At 37.6% G+C, this 19,225-nt stretch overlaps 1 protein-coding gene across 1 annotated transcript in view; it reads right to left on the reverse strand.

The window, feature by feature from the left end:
• Positions 1-2,223: 2,223 nt before the first annotated feature.
• CDC7 (cell division cycle 7) overlaps positions 2,224-19,225 on the reverse strand; it is a 28,878-nt gene continuing 11,876 nt past the window's right edge. The window contains exons 5-12 of the mRNA XM_081087766.1: positions 17,272-17,365; positions 17,045-17,187; positions 15,324-15,576; positions 14,359-14,454; positions 13,441-13,619; positions 12,667-12,749; positions 10,202-10,351; positions 2,224-4,545 (exon numbers count right to left, since the gene is read on the reverse strand). Of these exons, the coding sequence (XP_080943892.1) occupies positions 4,151-4,545; positions 10,202-10,351; positions 12,667-12,749; positions 13,441-13,619; positions 14,359-14,454; positions 15,324-15,576; positions 17,045-17,187; positions 17,272-17,365 (1,393 nt within the window). The 3' untranslated portion in view covers positions 2,224-4,150. The remainder of the gene's footprint in view (positions 4,546-10,201; positions 10,352-12,666; positions 12,750-13,440; positions 13,620-14,358; positions 14,455-15,323; positions 15,577-17,044; positions 17,188-17,271; positions 17,366-19,225) is intronic.

Raw genomic sequence — 19,225 nt, forward strand, 5'->3', positions numbered from 1 at the left:
AAACAGCAGAAATTACGAAGATACGAGCCTATGAGTTTTGTGGGTTTCAAGATTTTATGCAATCGGTATGCTGACATCTGTAACACCATTTTATTCCCAAAATGAAGATGCCAGAAACATAAAAGATTAGCATCACTTGATGACTTTTGTTCTGATTTTGAAATAAACTAAGTTTACTTCTTTGGAATAACCATTCGTGAGCCACATTTTTATTCAGGTCATTAAGGACAACTATAATCATCTCCTTAAAAGGAAACGTTTCATTAAGAATGCAAAGTGGGGAACTGGAAATATCGAGGGGAACACTATAAAAAGTATATGATTGTCTAACCACTAAGCTGTACCCTCGAAACCAATTAATAATAATAATAGTTAATAAATAAGTGGGGGGGGGGAGCTAGAGCTGCAGCCCATTTTGAAAACCAATACCTGTTTTTTATTTTTTAAATAGATTCTTATTGATTTCATAGGGGGGAGGGAGATATAGAAATATCAGTGATGAGGATCATTGATCGGCAGCCTTCTGCACGCCCCATACTGAGGATCGAGCCCGCAACCTTGGGTATGTGCCTTGAATTGAACCATGACCTCCTAGTTCATAGGTCAAAGCTCAATCATTGAGCCACAGCAGCCAGGCTAAATGTCTAAGGTTTTTTAAATGAAAACACCCTTAATGGTTTTATCTTAAGTTTGAGCAATAAGAATTTTAAAAAGCTGAAAATGAAAAATAGCTGGATATTCTGGTAACTTCCATATTAGTAGGTAATGGCATTAACTACTTACATTCTCAATCTTTCCCTAAAAATAGCTATTTTACCTAATCAAAATATTTTAGAGCAATCTCTGTCATTATTATAAAATGGTGTTCAAGAGGCTGAAAAAACCTGAATAATATGCATATGGAAGCTCCTAATTTTTATCTATATAGCACCTCAAATTGAAGTAACATTCTCTAGTGAGACTGAAATTCCTCAAGAACCAATTTACAACACTGGATATTTTTTAAAGCACTAGATCCCTTTACCTCCCCTTGCACATGAACCAAGTTCTATTCTAAAAGTGAAATTAAAAAAAGTTGAAACAACCCTGAATATTAAACTTTCTTAAAGAATGTCTCCATCTCTGTCCTTCTGGCAGTTAAATTTTTCTTCTTAATTTTCTGAGGACATGTTAACTTTAATCACATTAAGAAACTTTTTTAGCTAAGACTTCATTTTAGTTATTGAGATGCTTTACAACTTGTGACAAATCTCTTTATATAAAAGCCTAAGCAACCATTATGACCAAACGACTGGAACGACCGGTCGACCAGTCGCTATGATGCGCACTGACACCAGGGGGCAGATGCTCAATGCAGGAGTTGCCCCCTGGTGGTCAGGTCAGTGTGCTCCCACAGCCAACCTCCCGTGGCTGGCCAGCTGCGGCAGCCAGGGGCTGTTCCTTTCACGCCTGGCCTGGTGACCACTGCCTCCTCTCCCAATCAGCCTGGGGCTTTCAGGCTCCGGGCTGGGATGGGGAACCGGGGGTGGGTGATGGCAAATGTCGCCCCTTTCCCAGAGGGCCTGAGGGCTGGCTTCCTCCTTGGGGTCGGCAGCCAACCTCCTGCACCCTATCTCTCCCCACAGCGGCAGGCCCTGATGATTGGCCCGCCACCCACCTGTCACGGTGGCAGCAAGGGAAGGAGGGGGGAGGCGGGAAACTGTGCAGTGGCGGGGTGCTGGCGTTGGCATGTTCCTTCTGCTCCCGGCCCAGCAACCATTGCCTCCTCTTCCAACTCCCTGGGGCCTTGGGGGCCCCGGGCTGGGATGGGGAACCGGGGGTAGGTGGTGGATGCAGCCCCTTTCCCAGGGGGGCCAAGGACCCGCTTCCTCCTTGGGGCTGGCAGGCAATCTCCCACGCCCCATCCCTCCCCTCCGCTGGCAGGCCTGACTGACCCGGCCCCAATTGGCCCTAATCGACAGCTAGGCTTAGAGGCCCACCCGTGCACGAATTCATGCACTGGGCCTCTAGTATCCTAAAAATGAAGTCAATGAGCACTTTTCTATTAAAGAAATAAACCCTCCTTCTATCTTTCATATAGTATTACTTGAGCCAGGGGCTTTTTTTTTTAAATCTACTATCTACTATTGGCTGGAGAGCATTCATAGATCTCAGAAAATACTCAGTGGTCAATACTGGGTTTTTTTTTAGGCATTTTTCAAATGAGTAGATTGGCATACAATTTATAAAAGGATAACTTTATTAAACATACCAAAAAAAAACACAAGTTTTTTTTAAGATTACAGAAGACGGAGCAGATCAATGATAATGGTTTAAATACACACTATACTTACCAAATAGAGTAGGTAGATGTACTACTAACTTCAGTGTTCAAAATAAAATGAATGTCATATGTCCCTAAGCTGGTTCTATACTCTATGACTTCTAATGATGGGAAACTTCTTAACACATCTGCATCCTGACTTATTTCCTATAGAAAGTTTGATATACTGTCATTGATAGATATCAGTTTAGAATGTAGTAATACATAAACCTCTCTTCGGTCCTTTTTTGCTTTGCCTACTTCATTATCTCTCTTCCCATCCATCAAGAATCAGTAATCAACCTTCTCTGAGCAGGACCAATTCAGTTAAAACAGGATATCGAGATTGGGACGGATCTAGGCAGATGAAAAATCTCCATAATAGTCTGTGTTCACTCTTCCTTTTAGCACCTATCTAATTATACCTAAGATCAGGGGTCCTCAAACTTTTTAAACAGGGGGCCAGTTCACTGTCCCTCAGACCGTTGGAGGGCCGGACTATAGTTTTTAAAAAAACTATGAACAAATTCCTATGCACACTGCAAAATCTTATTTTGAAGTAAAAAAAGAAAACTTAATGGCTCTCCTAACTTCAAAAAAAAAGGCCCTACTAACTGCAAAATAAAAAAAAAAATAGCCCTCCTAACTTCAAAAAAAAAAAAAAATCCTAACTTGTTCTTACCTCGGTCCTCAGGCAGCAGCAGGCTCTGCATAGGCAAGCTCGTGACTCCTCCGATCACACGGAGGAGTCAGAGACAGAGAGGAGGAGGGGAGTCGGAGGGTGCGGTGCACATTCCACACATGCGCACTGCGGCCCGGGACCAGTCGGCTGCTAAGCAACAGGCAGCGGGGGCAAAAACACCCAGCAGGCCTTTCGGTGGGCCGCATGTGGCCTGCGGGCTGTAGTTTGAGGACCCCTGCCTAAGATGGTTAAAAAGGGCATACACATTGAGAGAAAAAGAAAATACTTTTGCCTGAGGCGGGTGGTGGGTGTGGGCTAGAAGGGGTAGTCGGGGGGAAAAAAGGAGGACATATATAATACTTTCTACAATATTTAAAAAAAAGAAAAGCATGCTGGATTATCTTGGTCCTGTAGCTTGGACCTGTAGCTTCCATTTATCAACCAGTATATGCATTATTTTAAGTTTCTAACTGTAAACATATACAATATTTAACAATGCACCCAGAAACTTTGTGGAAATCACCATATAATTTTCAAGAAGAATGTGTAAGGTGGGCATAGAGAAGGCATAAAAATCAAGGGAGAAAACTTTTTTTTTTTAAAGGCAATTCATACAATAAATGCTTCCACAGAATACTTTAACAGATAAATTCAATTTTAAGTGATATCTCCCTTAAACATTTTCTCGTTATTTCTTTTAGTGTTCATAAAAGGCATAATATATGCCTCGAGGAGGAAACTGTCTTAACCTACAGGATGGAGAGAGCACCAGTGCCAGGCTGAGTTTTCCAAAAGGACACATGGCTCACAGTATGAAGACGCCCATTTAATCCCTAACACACCCACCAATTTTCAGACTTGCACCCTGAACTGCCAAGTACTATGCTCCTTCAGCATAAGTCAATGACAGTTACAGAAATTAAAAAACTGATTCTCCTGGGGGTAGATCCAACTCAAAGATCATGCTGTTTGTCCAAAAAAGTACCCCAGGCACCTTAAAGAATCTTAATCCTTATTTTAGAATTTCCAATAGAGGAAATACTAAAATTTTTAAATAAATTATTCATCCTGCCCTGGTCTCTAATCAAGAACTTACGGCTCTACAAAGATCTCTTTACCCCACCTCACAATCCACAACAGCAAATCGTAAGTGAAGAACTAAGTAATCATAAACTCAGATCTTTAAAAAAAGGATGCAACAAAGCTTCTTCTGCTGTTATCCTTGAAGCTGGGTTTAGATCCAGAAGTCTATCAAGCAGGTCATAAGCTTCATCAGGTACCGCGTCCCAGCCTTCTAGATCGGTAGTGTGCGCATCCAAACACCCCCAACAGCCACTCCTGTTCCCTTTACACAACAAGTTCCCCGAGTGCTGTGCTTGAGGTGTTTGTATGAAGTGAGCAGCTTTACGCTCAGTCTTCTCTGAAAAAGCTGGGTCATGAGAAGCAGGCCCTTGTATATCACTTGTTAATTTGGGAATGTTAGCCTCTGAGCCTCTGAGCTTCTCACAGAGTTTTCTCAAGTCTTGTGCTGGGACTTCTTTGCTACACAATATTGATTTGCCTGGAAGAGAAAAATGACACATATTTTATATTATCTGAGTAAACCAGAAGCCTCTCACAAGGAACATGCAGGTCCAACGATTGCTACTTGGATATATTTACACTGAGCATGACAAAGAGTGTAATTTACTTGTCATTGGCATATTTTAAGTTGTGTTTTGCACTACAGAGCTGAAGGTCAAATCATAAAGTGGGGGATCGTAAGTAGAAAGCAGTGACTTACTAGGCTAAGGACTCACTTGACTCTGCCAACATCTCCAGCTTCATCGTATCCTTCTGTAATCGTTAATCAGCTGCAGCATCTATATGAACTTGACTACGTGGTCCTGTCTTGGCCAGGATGCCCTGCACTCCCCCACATGCCCAGATAGTCCATTCAGCTCAAGAATTACCTCTGCGAAGCCTGACACTCTCAGAGAGCTGATCATTCTAAACTCTTATAGAATCCTGTGAAGATTTCTACTATTACTTTGCTATCTTGTGCTGTCACTGATAAAATATGTCTGTCTCACCTATTAGATTATAAGCTCTTTGAAAATAGGGACTATCTTATTTATCTGAATTCCCCAAATTCTAGACAATGTTTGGTACATACCAGATTCTCAATTAATACCTGCTGGACTGGACAAAAGGCATTATTCGGCCTCTCATGTCACTGTTCCTTACAGAGGCTGTCCTTGAACAACCTATCCAAAACAGCTGAGCCCTCTTTACTCCCCTTCCCCTTTTACCTTTCTCAATACTACTGAACTGTATGGCAGAATATATTTATTTTGTCTTCCCCTCTAGACTTTAAACTCTATGAGAACAGAGACTCAACAATAGTAGCTGGCACACATAAAGTACCAATAAATGTTTCTGAATGAATGAATGATCTTGTTGGTGATCTCAGTTTTTAAAAATATAAATGTCTTTAAAACAAATTCCCAACAGGATTATTATCAGCGAGGCCTGCACCCTCTCGCAGTCTGGGACCCCTTGGGGGATGTCCGCCTGCCAACTTAGGCCCAATCCGGCAGTCAGACATCCCTCTTGCAATCCAGGGCTCTCGCACTCCGGGACCCCTCACTCCTTGCCGCCTACAGCAGAGGCGGGAGAGGCTCCCGCCACTGCTGCAGCATTTGCCAGCCATGAGCCCAGCTTCTGGGAGCACATTGACCACCAGAGGGCAGCTCCTGCATTGAGTGTCTTCCCCCTGGTGGTCAGTGTGCATCAGAGTGACCAGTCGTTCTGCTGTTCAGTCGATTTGCATATTATGCTTTTATTATATAGAATAGGCAAAAATAAATTAAGCATACAAATGGGCAATAATTTATTCTTTTTGCTTTCTAGTTCCTTATTAGATAGAAATGTGATTAAACAATGAGTAGCACAGTATATAGATTGCTTTCTGGGGTATTTGTTAACAATGTGGATTACTAAAGCAATTAATTAATCTAGCTTTGGCTAATACAAAGTTATTTTTACATATTCTGATCTAACCTAGTCAGGAAAAAAGTAGGGTTGGCATGGCAGACAGGGAGAAGAAAAAGAAAACAAATTACTAAAAACTAAGTTGGTTGAGGATACAACATGCCAATCTCTTTTTACTTTTAATTCTATTTATCACTCCTATTCTCTCTAGAAAATTATAGCCAGATGAGAATAGTCATATAATTGTATTCCTTAATCTACAGGCTACTCTGAAGTTATGAAATAACGCTATGTGCTACAGCATCTCCCCAAGTTACACAATATGCCTAAATTATTTATATATACATATCCAAAGAGAGGACTTATTATTCAGATAAAATAATTTAAACTAATACATTCAGTAAGAAAATACTTTGTTGCTCTAGCTGTTTTGTCTCAGTGGATAGAGCATTGGCCCACGGACTGAAGTGTCCCAGGTTCGATTCCAGTCAAGGGCATGTACCTAAATTGTAAGCTCAATCCCTGGCCATGGTCGGGCGTGTGCAAGAGGCAACCAACTCTTTCACATAGATGTTTCTCTCTCTGTGTCTCCCCCTCTCTCCCACTCTTTCTAAAAAATCAATGGAGAAGTAACCTCGGGTGAAGATTAACAACAAAAGAATTTTTTTTTGTCTTTTGAATTTATTTGACACAACTCAACAGGTACTTAAATGAAAACTTATCATGGGGCCTGATCTAATGGTTGAGGACAGTGGGGCAGGTTACACACAAGGCAAGAGAATTAGAAGTATTCTCACTGATAATCTTAGGAAAGTCATTTCTTCAAATCATAAAGAATAACACAGCCATGGTTGCTAAAGTTTTGAGTACTGTATTCAAGTTACAGTAAGATTTGACTGACATATCTACAGAAATCATATTAACAAAACTGAAACAAGTGCTATCTATGTAACACTATTTTAGTAGTAAAAGCATTACAATAATAAATCTCTAAAAGCTCTTGCCTGCTATATGACACTTGCCCTGGAATGTTTTTGTGTCAGATGTTGTATTTCCATTGTTGGGCCTCATTATAACTGCGATTACAGATGGGGGAGATTTAACTCTTCAACAAAATGTTTTGGTTTTCTCTAATAAACACCATGTTCAAAAACTTCTCATGAAGTTGTTCAATAGTAGATGAACGTTTTATTAATCAGTTGAGAATAAACATACTTATGTAAGAATACAATTTTCAAGATATCAACCTTGCTTTCCATTCATGGTCACTCTTCTCTCGTATGTATGTATTGCGTCATCCTATTTTCCTTAGATAAAATTTTCTTTTACAATCCAATTAAAAAATGGACAAAGGATCTGAACAGACACTTCTCCAGAGAGGATATACAGAGAACCCTGGCTGGTGTGGCTAAGTGGTTGGAGGATCAGCCCAAGCACCAAAGGTTCTCGGGTTTAATTCCTGGTCAAGGGCATATACCTGGTTACAGTTTCCATCTTCAGTGGGGGCACGTGCGGGAGGCAACCAATCGATGTTTTTCTCACACATCGATGTTTCTCTTCTCTCTCCTTCCCTCCTACTCTAAAAATCAATGAGAAAAAATATCTTTGAGTGAGGATTAACCAGCAAAAATAAGATATACAGAAGGCCAACAGACATATGAAAAGATGCTCAACATCACAATCATCAGAGAAATGTAAATTAAAGATACAATGAGATATCACCTCACACTTGTCAGAATGGCTATCATCAATAAATCAACAAACAATAAGTGTTGGTAAGAACGTGGAGAAAAGGAAACCCTCATGCACTGTTGATGGCTGTATATTGGTGCAACCACTGTGAAAAGCAGTATGGAGTCACCTCAAAAAGTAAAAATCGAACAGCAATTCTACTTCTGGTATATATCCAAAGAAAACTGAAATGCTAATCCAAAAGAATATACGCATTTCTATTTCACTGCAGCATTATTTACACAAGAGCCAAGATTTGGAAGCAGCCCAAGTGTCCATCAGTAGATGAGTACATAAAAAAGCTGTGGAACATTCACACAATGGAATACTACTTAAAAAAGGAAATCTATCCTTTGCAACAGCATGGATGAACCTGGATAGTAGTATGCTAAGTGAAATAAGCCAGTCAGAGAAAGACAAGTACCATATGATTTCACTCATATGTGGAATGTAATGACCAAAATAAACTAAAAAACAAAATAGAAACCAACTCATAGATACAGAGAAGAGACTGACAACTGTCAGAGGGGAGGGAGTTGAGGGGCTGGGTAAAAAAGGTGAAGGGCTAAAAACAAAACAAAACTCATAGACAACAGTATGGTGATACTAGAGGGAAAAGGGGGAAGGGGAAGATAGAAGAGGAAAGAGGAAAATATTTTTTTATTTTGATAGATGCAAGAAAGGTACACATTGTGGACTGGATGGACTTTGCTACAAAAACAATGTTGATAAGCCTCTATCATAAGGCTTTCTTTTTAACCACCACTAAGTTTTTCTGGTGAATCAGAACATGGCACTAGTGCCTAAGCAAGGGACAATTATTTTCTTAAACAGAAGTAGGTCTTGGTCCAAACCACTTGTTGTTGTTTTTAACTAACAAGCCTGGACCCTTCCTATGAATATTTATCTGAATCATACTTTTCAGGAAGGTTGGGTGAGACAAGCGTATGTATTTTTTGAAGTTCCTCAGATAATTCTGATTGCACCCCTGATTAAGACCCAATTTATAAATTTCTCTTTAATGAAAATAAAATGGCAGTTTATTAAAATTCTGGTGTATTTTCATAGTAGCCATTGATAGATGTAACGAATATTAGTAGATGTGGTTGAAATAAGTCTTCAGAGACATATCTGAGATAGTATAGACAACTCATCACTGATTGAATAAAATTATTGTATATCCATGCTTACTAAATAATTAGCTTCTATTCTGAAAACCGAAATAGTGCAACTCTCAGATAATTATATCAGAAGAACAGGAATACTTCTTGAATGTCTGTCATGTGTATTTTGACAAATGGTCACACAGTGGGCTTGTCATGCTTTATTTAGGCTATGTTTGAACTTATTATTTTCATTAATAAAGCTGAATGAATTTGAATGTCCAAAACAAAACAAAAACCCCCCAAAATACAAAAGGCCCATTGATCCTTGGGCTGGGCACAAGGCAGCTAAGTGATTCTTTTTTTAAAAAAAAATATATTTTTATTGATTTCAGAGAGGAAGGGAGAATGAGAGATAGAAACATCAATGATGAGAGAGAATCATTGATAGGCTGCCTCCTGCATGCCCCCTACTGGGGATCGAGCCCACAACCCGGGCATGTGCCCTTGACTGGAATCGAACCCGGGACCCTTCAGTCCACAGGCTGACCCTCTATCCACTGAGCCAAACCAGCTAGAGCAGCTAAGTGATTCTTGAAGTAGTCTGACTGAAATTCTGTCACAAAGGGCTGTTTCATATTGTGTGGTAATAAATGGACTCAATCACATCCACCCACTTTGGAAAGTACTAACATAATTGTGCATGAAGAGCAAACACAAGGTAGGCATTGAGTTTGTGTTTGGCCAGAGCAAAGCTGAGATAATTCTCAGGTGGCCTATGATGTACAGTGTATCTCCCAGTCTAGAACTATAAGAACTAAGAACTTTGTGTAGCTAAAGAGATGATTTCCCATGTCCAATATATGCTTACAATAATACTACATCAGTAAAGGTGTTCTGTTCATTTTCTTCTCTGCTACAACAACCCTAAGAAACTTGACAACTAATACACATTCTATTCTCGTCCCTTCTGTTGTCCTCATTATCCCATATTATAATTAAATGATTACCTGTTAGTACAGACTAAAATCATTTAAAGAAGACCCAAATGCACAATAAACACAATTTTTAAATATTATTAAAAATATTTATGAAATAAAGTCAAACCACAACTATAGGGAATTCAATTTTGTTCCTTATTCTTATGTTTAACATTATAAACTTTAAATATTGGAGAAGTGTGGCATTTTGTGCTTGACAAGATTAAATAATATGTATAGAAGAGAAGTGATGAAACTTTTTCTTATACAATGCAATTAATTTTTAAGCATCTGAGAATATTTCTAACATGAGAGAACTTTATGAATACAGAATGTTTATATGCAAAGAGAATTTCATAATAATTTATAACATAATTTGTGGAAGAAAATCAAAGGCATTTGTTTTGTTCTATAATATAAAATTGCTTACCAAAAGTTTTAGCAGCCTGGATAGTTTCTCTGGATCCACGAATTGTCATAATTTGAGCCAAAGCAGTTAAATCATCACTTGCTTTATAAAATGGATATCGTCCACTGAGCAAAGAAATAAATATGACACCTGCAGACCACATGTCAATAGCTGTAACAGAAAACAAACTTTAAAAAAAATTCCCAAATCAATAATTTTATCATCTACACCAGTAATTCTCAACCTTTACTTAGATTTAAATCATCTTGAGAGCTTTAAACATTCTGATGCCCAGGCCCAATCCCTCAGATATCCTGATTTAATTGTTCTGGAGTAGGGCTCACGCATCAATGTTTTTAAATGTTCCCCAGATGCTTTTAATGTAATTTCAGATTGAGAATCTTTTGTCTAATATCTTTAATACACAATGCAATGTTATTTTTTTCTTTAGCAGCATTCTTGGTAAATTTAAAAGGAATTTCACCATTAGAAAATACTAAGTAAATGCACATTTTAGAAGGTCAAAATAAATCCAAAAATAGCTGTGTGGGGGAAATATCTAGATGTTCCTCAAAAACTATACCACAGTAGCAAAAGTGGTCCACTTTAGTGAAAAGTATCGAACAGTAGTAGCTCTTGTTCAGCCAGGTGCTAACCCTAACTTTCATTATAGAAACTTTATTCTCCAGAATTCTGGCAGTTAAAATTAAGACAAGCTCAGCCTCATGTCCAGAAACTTTTTTTTCTTTTAGGGACATCTCCAAATTGTGGACCTCTTAGTATCACCAAATTAGTTCTCTATTCCCTTGGCCACTGGATCATCTGCCTTTCTTGGTTCCCTTTGTAACTCTGCCTACTCCGTCAGTTTTCTCCAAGCCCTAAGTGCTGAGGTTCCCCAGAGCTCCAACCACTTCCCCGTTACACTTTCCCTTATTGGCCCATCCACTTCATGATTTCAACTACCATTTATATAACAATGACACTCAACTGAATTTCCAAACCAGACTTCCCCGAGCTTAAGGATGTACTTTTATTCTGTTAGCCATTTCTACCTGAATGTCCTAAAAATATCTCAAACCAATTAACACCCCTAACCTTATCCTTCCTTGTAAATCAGCTTCTTCATTCTCCACCTTGGTTACTGGTTCCCATCCCAATCCCCCAAGCTAGGAATCTGATAAACATCTCAGAGGCCTTCCCCACTTATCCACCAAGCTTTGCCTTTCCAATCCTCCACTTTTCCTTTCATGCCTATTACTAATGCTCTCATTCAGGTTTTCATCCTCTCTCACTTGTAGGCCACCACTCTCCAAAATCTATCTTTTCTGCACACATGCCAGAAAATTTATCTAAAAAAAAATTAATACCATCTCTTTCTTGACAACTTTCTAACACCTGAAGGATACAGTCCAAGTCATTTAACAAGTGTGATCTGACCTTGTCCCTCTTCACATGTTGATTTCTCATCATTCCTCAACTTCCATCTTATATTCTAGCTACACTAAATTTTTCTTTCCTGTATGACAAGATGATGCTGTTTGTTGAGTTCCTTTGCTCATGCCTCAATGTCAACCCTCACTCCAATTTACGATAAACCCTCTTAGAGGTTTTCTCTTCATAAAATTTCTTCCAAAATCCCTTCATGTAGGATAGTTTGGTATCCCTAAAATACCTTGTATAAAGTTTTATAACCATACTTACTGGGTTATTTTGTAATTATTTGAGAGTGTGTCCTCACTGGAGTATAAGCAAATAGTTTCGTTTTTTTTCTGTATCATTAGTAAGCACAGAATACACACAATGAATGAATGCATTTAACATGCATAATCCAAGTGTATGGCAGGATTCATCTATTCAAAAAGATGTTTCCAGGTTCCAGCTCCATAACAAGTTTCTTATTTCTCAAAACATCTTTTTAATGCTATTACATTGTTCTTGCAATAACAAAATATAATTTTAATGAAACACAATCACATGTGCATCACAGAAAACTTTTGAGGTATTCGGCAAACAGATAAAATTCTACAAGTCTTAAGTTATCAAAGACTACTAAGCACAATTTATTCCCCACAAAGATGATGTTAACAAAATTCCTGGCAGACCACCTACAATCACAGGTGAAAAAATAAGCAAAATGTGATCTATTAAAAAAATTGTGTATCAGCTGGTGTGGCTCAGTGGTTGAGCGTTGAGCATCAACCTATGAACCAGGAGGTCATAGTTTGATTCCCAGTCAGGGCACATGCCCAGGTTGTGGGCTCAATCCCCAGTGCGGGAGGTAGCCGATCAATGATTCTCATCATTAATGTTTCTCTCTCAAATCATTTTTTTTTTTTAAAAAATGGGAATACCACACTGCTAGAACTATTTACATAATTTAATTAAAAGCAAGAGCTCAAAAAAAGTCAGAAATAGATAAGATCACAAAATAAAAGATACCCGGGATGAAATTTTTAATTGGGTTCTATATTTCTAGTGCAACATACCTGTAGTTTGATTGGGGCACTTTGTCAAGACCTCTGGCGCTCTGAATCCTGGTGTACCTGCCCTAGGGGCAACCTGTTGCTGCCTTATGATGACAAAATAAGATTTTTCTAGTTAGAGTTTAATTATTGAAGACCAAAAAATAACACATCAATTTAGTTCACAATAAATTCCACCTTGATATCTATATAAATAAAAGTCATTATAAAGCAAATGATAATCCAATGTGATGAAAATTCTAAATTTACTTCTATGGATCCTTCTCCACCATCTCTACTAGTTCCCAGGCCTTATTCCAGAAAGGTTTTAGGGTAACTTCCAGATATAGAAAGAGGTAGTAGATGATAAGAGCTATAACAGAAAAACAGAATTCAATACGAATTCCTTATTCCAAATTTCCTTATTCAGTAATATATTTATTAATTATTTGATTCTGGTTATTCTACATTGGCAGGAGTAAAGAAAGAACACAAAAGATTAAATCAGCAAGCAAAAGGTGCAATTCTAAGATTCTGGAAAGGCTATTCCCCCACCAAAATTATTTGCAAATAAGAGCAAGTGTGTTTTCCAAAGTGCACATGATGTCAAATGAACAATATATGACAACAGTTATCATTTGCTCTTCAAGGTGTCACTCTGCATCAGTGCCCATATAGTTCACAGAACTGTGTTGCTCTCTTTCACTCACTAAATCAATTGACTCACAGAATCGATGCAATTTCTAATCTTGCCTAGCAGCATGCTGGTGATTTTATAACACTGTCAAAACACATTACCTTGAAAGGCAAATACTGCAAACTTTATCTGTTGCGTAACAGTCACAGGTCAGGTTAACTGGGCAAGAACTGGTAGTTTTCTTCATCACACCACTATTCATAACTTTGGCAGAAACAGCCTTCTTTTTTGTTGCTAACTTTCTGTAGAATACATCCACAGCCTTTGACTGCTTCACAGGCTGTAAAAGAAAAGTCAAATTTTCTATTTTCATGACATTTAACATGATGCTTCAAATGCTAGTATGGCAAAATGCATAACTTTTAAAACTGCTGAATGTACTATTGGATTATAAGCAAATAGTTGTCTATTAAGACATGTAACGTCTTTTAGATTTTTCTGTTGAATAAACTTATTAAAATTTACTAATTAGTCCTAGTTTGGTAAATAGTTAACTTCTACTTTATTTGAACTTTTTCTGATATGTTACAAAAATATAAAAGGTATGTTCTAGTGTCTAACTCCATTTCAGAACTGTAAACTGCACCATTACACTGGCTAAAATCAAAGTTTTAATTTGTTGCTCACTCTAGCTAGCTGTGGCAGGATAGCTTAAGTCACTCTAAAACCTTTTAACATTGGTGACAGTTTATAAACTTTACAAACATCTTTACGTTATCAACTGTGTCAGAAATGTGTTAGCTGCTGCAAGCTCACATTCCAGCCAGTGAGAGAAAAGGTCTTAACGATCCAAATGTTCTTTTAGAGAAAGAACAGTCAGCTAATGAAAAATTCCACCAGAAAAGTTCAGAAAAAAATGGAAAAAATAAAAGTGCTGACTAAATACTCAAAGCAAGTAATACCTTCTGCCAAAGCAAAATTCTGCTTTTAAAAAGTTCCTGACAATAAATGCTAATCTAACCATTCCCTAAATTCTCTTCAATGTACGACTGATTGCACTAATAAGCTACATTACTTACTTTCACTGTAGGGCTCTCATGTGAAATGGAGCTGTGTATATTGAAATTTCTTTCTCCAAAAACAGAGCGCTGGACAGAAAGGCCTACAGAGCCATCCTACAATACCAACAAAAACAAGGAAAATAAGGATTATATCTGTAACACTTTCTGCCAGCTGTACTCTGCCATAGTTTTGAAAGAGTTAAGTGACATGAAACAAAAACAGCTGCATCCAAGTCATTTTCAGGCACCAAAACACTTCTGTGAAAGGAGAAAATAGTCTAGACAGAACTCTTAACACCCATACAATGTTATCATAGTCCACAAATATACGTAACTAAAAAAATTCAAAAACCACCTGCATGGTTGTTACATTTGGCATTGCAGCTAAAATGGAGATAGACACTTCAGAATTTTCCTCCTGTAACTAATGCTTTCTTGTAAAAAGGCTAATTAATCTTAACTTTAAAACATGCAGGAAAAATTTATTATTTTCCATTTTTGCTATATAACGTAACTGTAATGACAGACATCATAAATCTACCACACAAACTTCAGTTTCAAAATGGGAAAACAAGTCATTACAAATCTTAGTAAAAATCTAATCAATTGGATATATAACAACTGTAAAAATTATTTTAAATTGCAAGTTATGCCGAAACCGGTTTGGCTCAGTGGATAGAGCGTCGGCCTGCGGACTGAGGGGTCCCAGGTTCGATTCCGGTCAAGGGCATGTACCTGGGTTGCGGGCATATCCCCAGTGGGGGATGTGCAGGAGGCAGCTGATCGATGTTTCTCTCTCATCGATGTTTCTAACTCTCTATCTCTCTCCCTTCTTCTCTGTAAAAAAATCAATAAAATATATTAAAAAAAAAATAAAATAAATAAATTGCAAGTTATTAGTCTAGTACTATATCTCCCTCTGTTGGATGAAGAAATACATTTCTAAAACTGTGTTAGTACTTAAGAAATAAAAGAGGTAGAACCTTTCCATCTTTTCCTTGTTTAATCTGAACCTGCGCATGTGTGTAGGGCCTTTTAACAGAAGTTCTTGTGGTAGGCTGCTGATCTAGCTCCCTAGGTGCTGCGGAGCCACCTAATGAAATCTTGTTTCCGGTGATTACATGGACTTTATTTTCTGAACGACTTTCCTGCTGAGCTTCAGACTGGACAAATTTGAGAAGTTCTATTTTCGTATCATGGGTTCCTTGGGCCAAACCAAAGTCTACCAAGGCATACCTACGAAACAAAAGCAGGTTTTTAGTTCTCTGTAACAATTAAAGCTTATTAACATCATAACTATAGTCATACAGAAACTGCAATTCTTTTGGTGACAAATTAAGAATGTATAACATTCTTGAAAAAAGAAACACAAGTTTTACAGACAAGGATTTAATAGCTAACTAGGACTGAAAACTAAGGAAAGATGTATCACACACCCCCCCACACACACAAATCTTTTATCCTCTTTTTCCAATGGCTTATACTGGCAAGAAAGACTAGGAATAAAGTGTATAAAAACAATTCTTTCTTCTCTAATTGTACCAGAAATGTCATCATAGCAAATAATTTTGTTGCTGTTGTTAATCCTCACCCAAGGATATTTTTTCCATTGATTCTTTGAGTGGAAGAGAGGGAGGGAGGGAGGAAAAGAAGAAGAAAGAGGAGAGAGGAGGAGAGAGAGAAATACTCATGTGAGAGAGACATCAATTGGTTGCCTCCTGCATGTGCCCCGACCAGGGCCGGGGATCTAACCTACAACCCAGCTACATGCCCTTGACTAGGAATTGAACCCACAACCCTTCTGTGCTTGGGCTGACACTCTAACCACTGGGAAACCCTGGCCAGGGCAGCAAATAATTTTTAACATATTGTGTACCGCATAGAAATCTCTAAGACATACGCCAGGGACTGCATGTTTCTGGGCAAACTGCACGTTATTTAAATCATCATAATGCACTTTAGGTGTTGTTTTTCAATAATTATAATTATTTACAAAAACAATTAAACAATTAAAGTTCCTAGTACTTTTTTAACATATGGTACTGCGTAAAACATTTTCCTCTATGAAGAGGGACCAAACAAAATTTACATAACTATCTAGATTTGCTCCTTTTTCCATGGGCGTGAAAAACGAGAACACTCGTGAGCGGTCCTTAACAGATGGCGGGCGAAACACGAGAAAACTCCTGAGCGGTATGAAATGTGTTAATTGAACAAATTTAAAAGATAAAAGTTACAGTCCTATTCTCCTTACCACACTTAATATGATCCATTGAATGTAGAGTAATATTTTAAGTTCCAATGCCTCTATGTATACGTATAATGAGCGCAAAATTATAAACACAATAATTAGTGTTGGAACAGGAAATGGCTATCATGTGGTCCAATCCCCTCATTTACTAGAAAAGAAAAATGAAGCTCAGAGATAAAAAGAAATGTGTAATGTCAAAAAGGACGAGACCCTTTCTAAGTTTTTTAGCTGAGTGCCATTTCCACTGAGCAATGGAACAGCTAATGATGCACATTGCTTTACTAATACAAATTTACCTTCTTCACTATATTTCCCTTCTCTGATCATAATGAAAATCTGAAACAGGCAAAATCTGTGCATGGCTGTTGCAGTATGTTCTAAGTTCTAGAAGATAGATCCCATAGCACAAATTCATTCAAGTGTAAATGTTTTCTGGTAACTTTCCATACTTACTTTTTCAGGCGCCTATTATATAAAAAATTGCTGGGCTTAACATCACGGTGAACAATACCAAACTGATGAATGCGTTTCAAAGCTTTGAACAGATTGAACATATATTCCCGTACTTCTTGAAAGGAAAGGGAATTCAAGATATCCTAAAATAAAGTTATAAATAAGGTCATAACATTTTTTAAATTAAACATTTAGTTAATAAAAATTCAAGAAATATTAAAACCTACCAAAAAGGATTCATGCTCCAGATATGGCATAGCAATAACCACATGATCATTTTTCCTAAAGCAGCATTTAACTCCCATGACATTGTCTTGCCCCCTAGTGGAAAAATGCACATTGAACTTTAGAGGAAAGGTCAAATAAACTGAAACTTTATGCCTATTTTTTTAATGCAATTTTAGCAATGCATAAATAATGCTAGAAAACTAACTTAAAACTATCATCATACAGGATAATATACACATTTAACTGACTTGTACAAGACAAAGTTTTTTAAAAAACAAAAATAGCACCAGTTATAAAATTACTATAATTCAAACATGAGATAATTATAGTTTTAATTGGATGGCAGAATGAAAAGAAAAAGATGAATAAGAATGAATTAACAAGATTAGTAGCAGATAAGATAATGGTGATAAATAAATTAAAAATAAATAAATTCAAAATAGCTAACATTTATTCACTATATGCCAAGCTCTGATTTAAGCACTTCACAACTATTAACAAATTCACTTAATGTCCACAACCCTATGAGGACGGTGATTTTATTTCCTCCCCCTTTCTACAGGTAAGGAAACTGAGGCACAGAGAGGTTAAGGAACTTCCCCATTAAACTAGGACGTCATGGGGCCAGGATTTGATTCCAGGCAGTCTGTCCTGATCTATGCTCTTAACCACTATGCTACCCTGCATCTCATAAAAGGGTAAAGATGATTTCCATGGCTATGAATCTAAGTGAGTAAAACAGCATAGATGCCAATAAAATACAAACAGAAATCAGGAAAAGAAGCTTCAAAACCAAGACCTCATTATGTTGATAAAGATATTGAGATATAGAACTAAATCTTAAGTGAACGGTCAGTAAGAGTTCTTGCAGAGAAGTGATACAGGCAGCAGTGAAAATTATTAGAGAGAAGAGAAAAGTAAACTTTGGAAAATTCTCAAGTTGGAGGTCAAAATAAGGAGGAAGGGGCAGAAAGCCCAGACAGAAATATCACCCAAGGGAGGAGCTTTGAAATAAGGGGTGGTCAGCATGGAGGTCAAAGAGAATAAATAAGAACAGAGGGAAGGCTTTTAGTTTGGCAAAGAGGAATTAACTGGTAATTTTTCAGAGAGCAATTTAAATGGAGAAGAAGAGGTAAAACAGGTTTTAGGGAAGGAAAATAGATGGAATTAGAACACAAAGACAATTTGCCTGAAATATCTGGCAAAGAAAAGAGAAACCAGTGTGGGAAGCTAGAAGGGAACCAAGATCAGGTACTTTTTTAGCATGCACTTTTGAAGTACAGGGAAAGAAAAGAAATTATCTTATTCAAGGAATAAGAATGCATACAATAAAAAAGCAAAAAACAAACAAGAAGAATGTATATCATCATGCCTTGGAGAGGCCATTTCATCCTCTTGTCTTCTATAATAAACAGAAGAAGGATGAAACAAAGAAATAAGCTTGTTCATTTATTCTATAAATATTTAGTAGGCACTGTTATTTGCTAGACACTATGTTAGACATTAGGGATGCAATGGTGAATTAAAGTTAACACCACTTCTGCCCTCATGGAGTTTATTATCAGATAATAAACAAGGTAACAAATAGTGACAGATTATGAGTTTTTAAAGAGATAAAAGGAGCTGTGACAATAAGAAACAGGAGAATCTAATTTAATTCAGGGAAGAACTTGAAATGGTGCCCCTCTTGCTGAGATGAGGAGTCAGCACTGTGAGGAGTCTTACTGAAGGAGCAAACACTATGGGTAGAGGCCCTGGTGAGGTAAGAAAGCTCTTGAGACAAATTTGAGGAACTAAAAAAACCAGAGCACAGTGAGGGAGGTGGGAAGATTGGCATGAGACAACGCTAGATTTTTTTTTTTCAAAGTACACTAGGAAACCACTGAAGGATTTTAAGTGGTAAAGTAACAGTACCCAATTTATAACACATACATACATATTTTTATATTTTAA

The sequence above is a fragment of the Myotis nattereri genome (genome assembly GCF_964212035.1).
Source record: "Myotis nattereri genome assembly, chromosome: 3".
Taxonomy (NCBI): domain Eukaryota; kingdom Metazoa; phylum Chordata; class Mammalia; order Chiroptera; family Vespertilionidae; genus Myotis; species Myotis nattereri.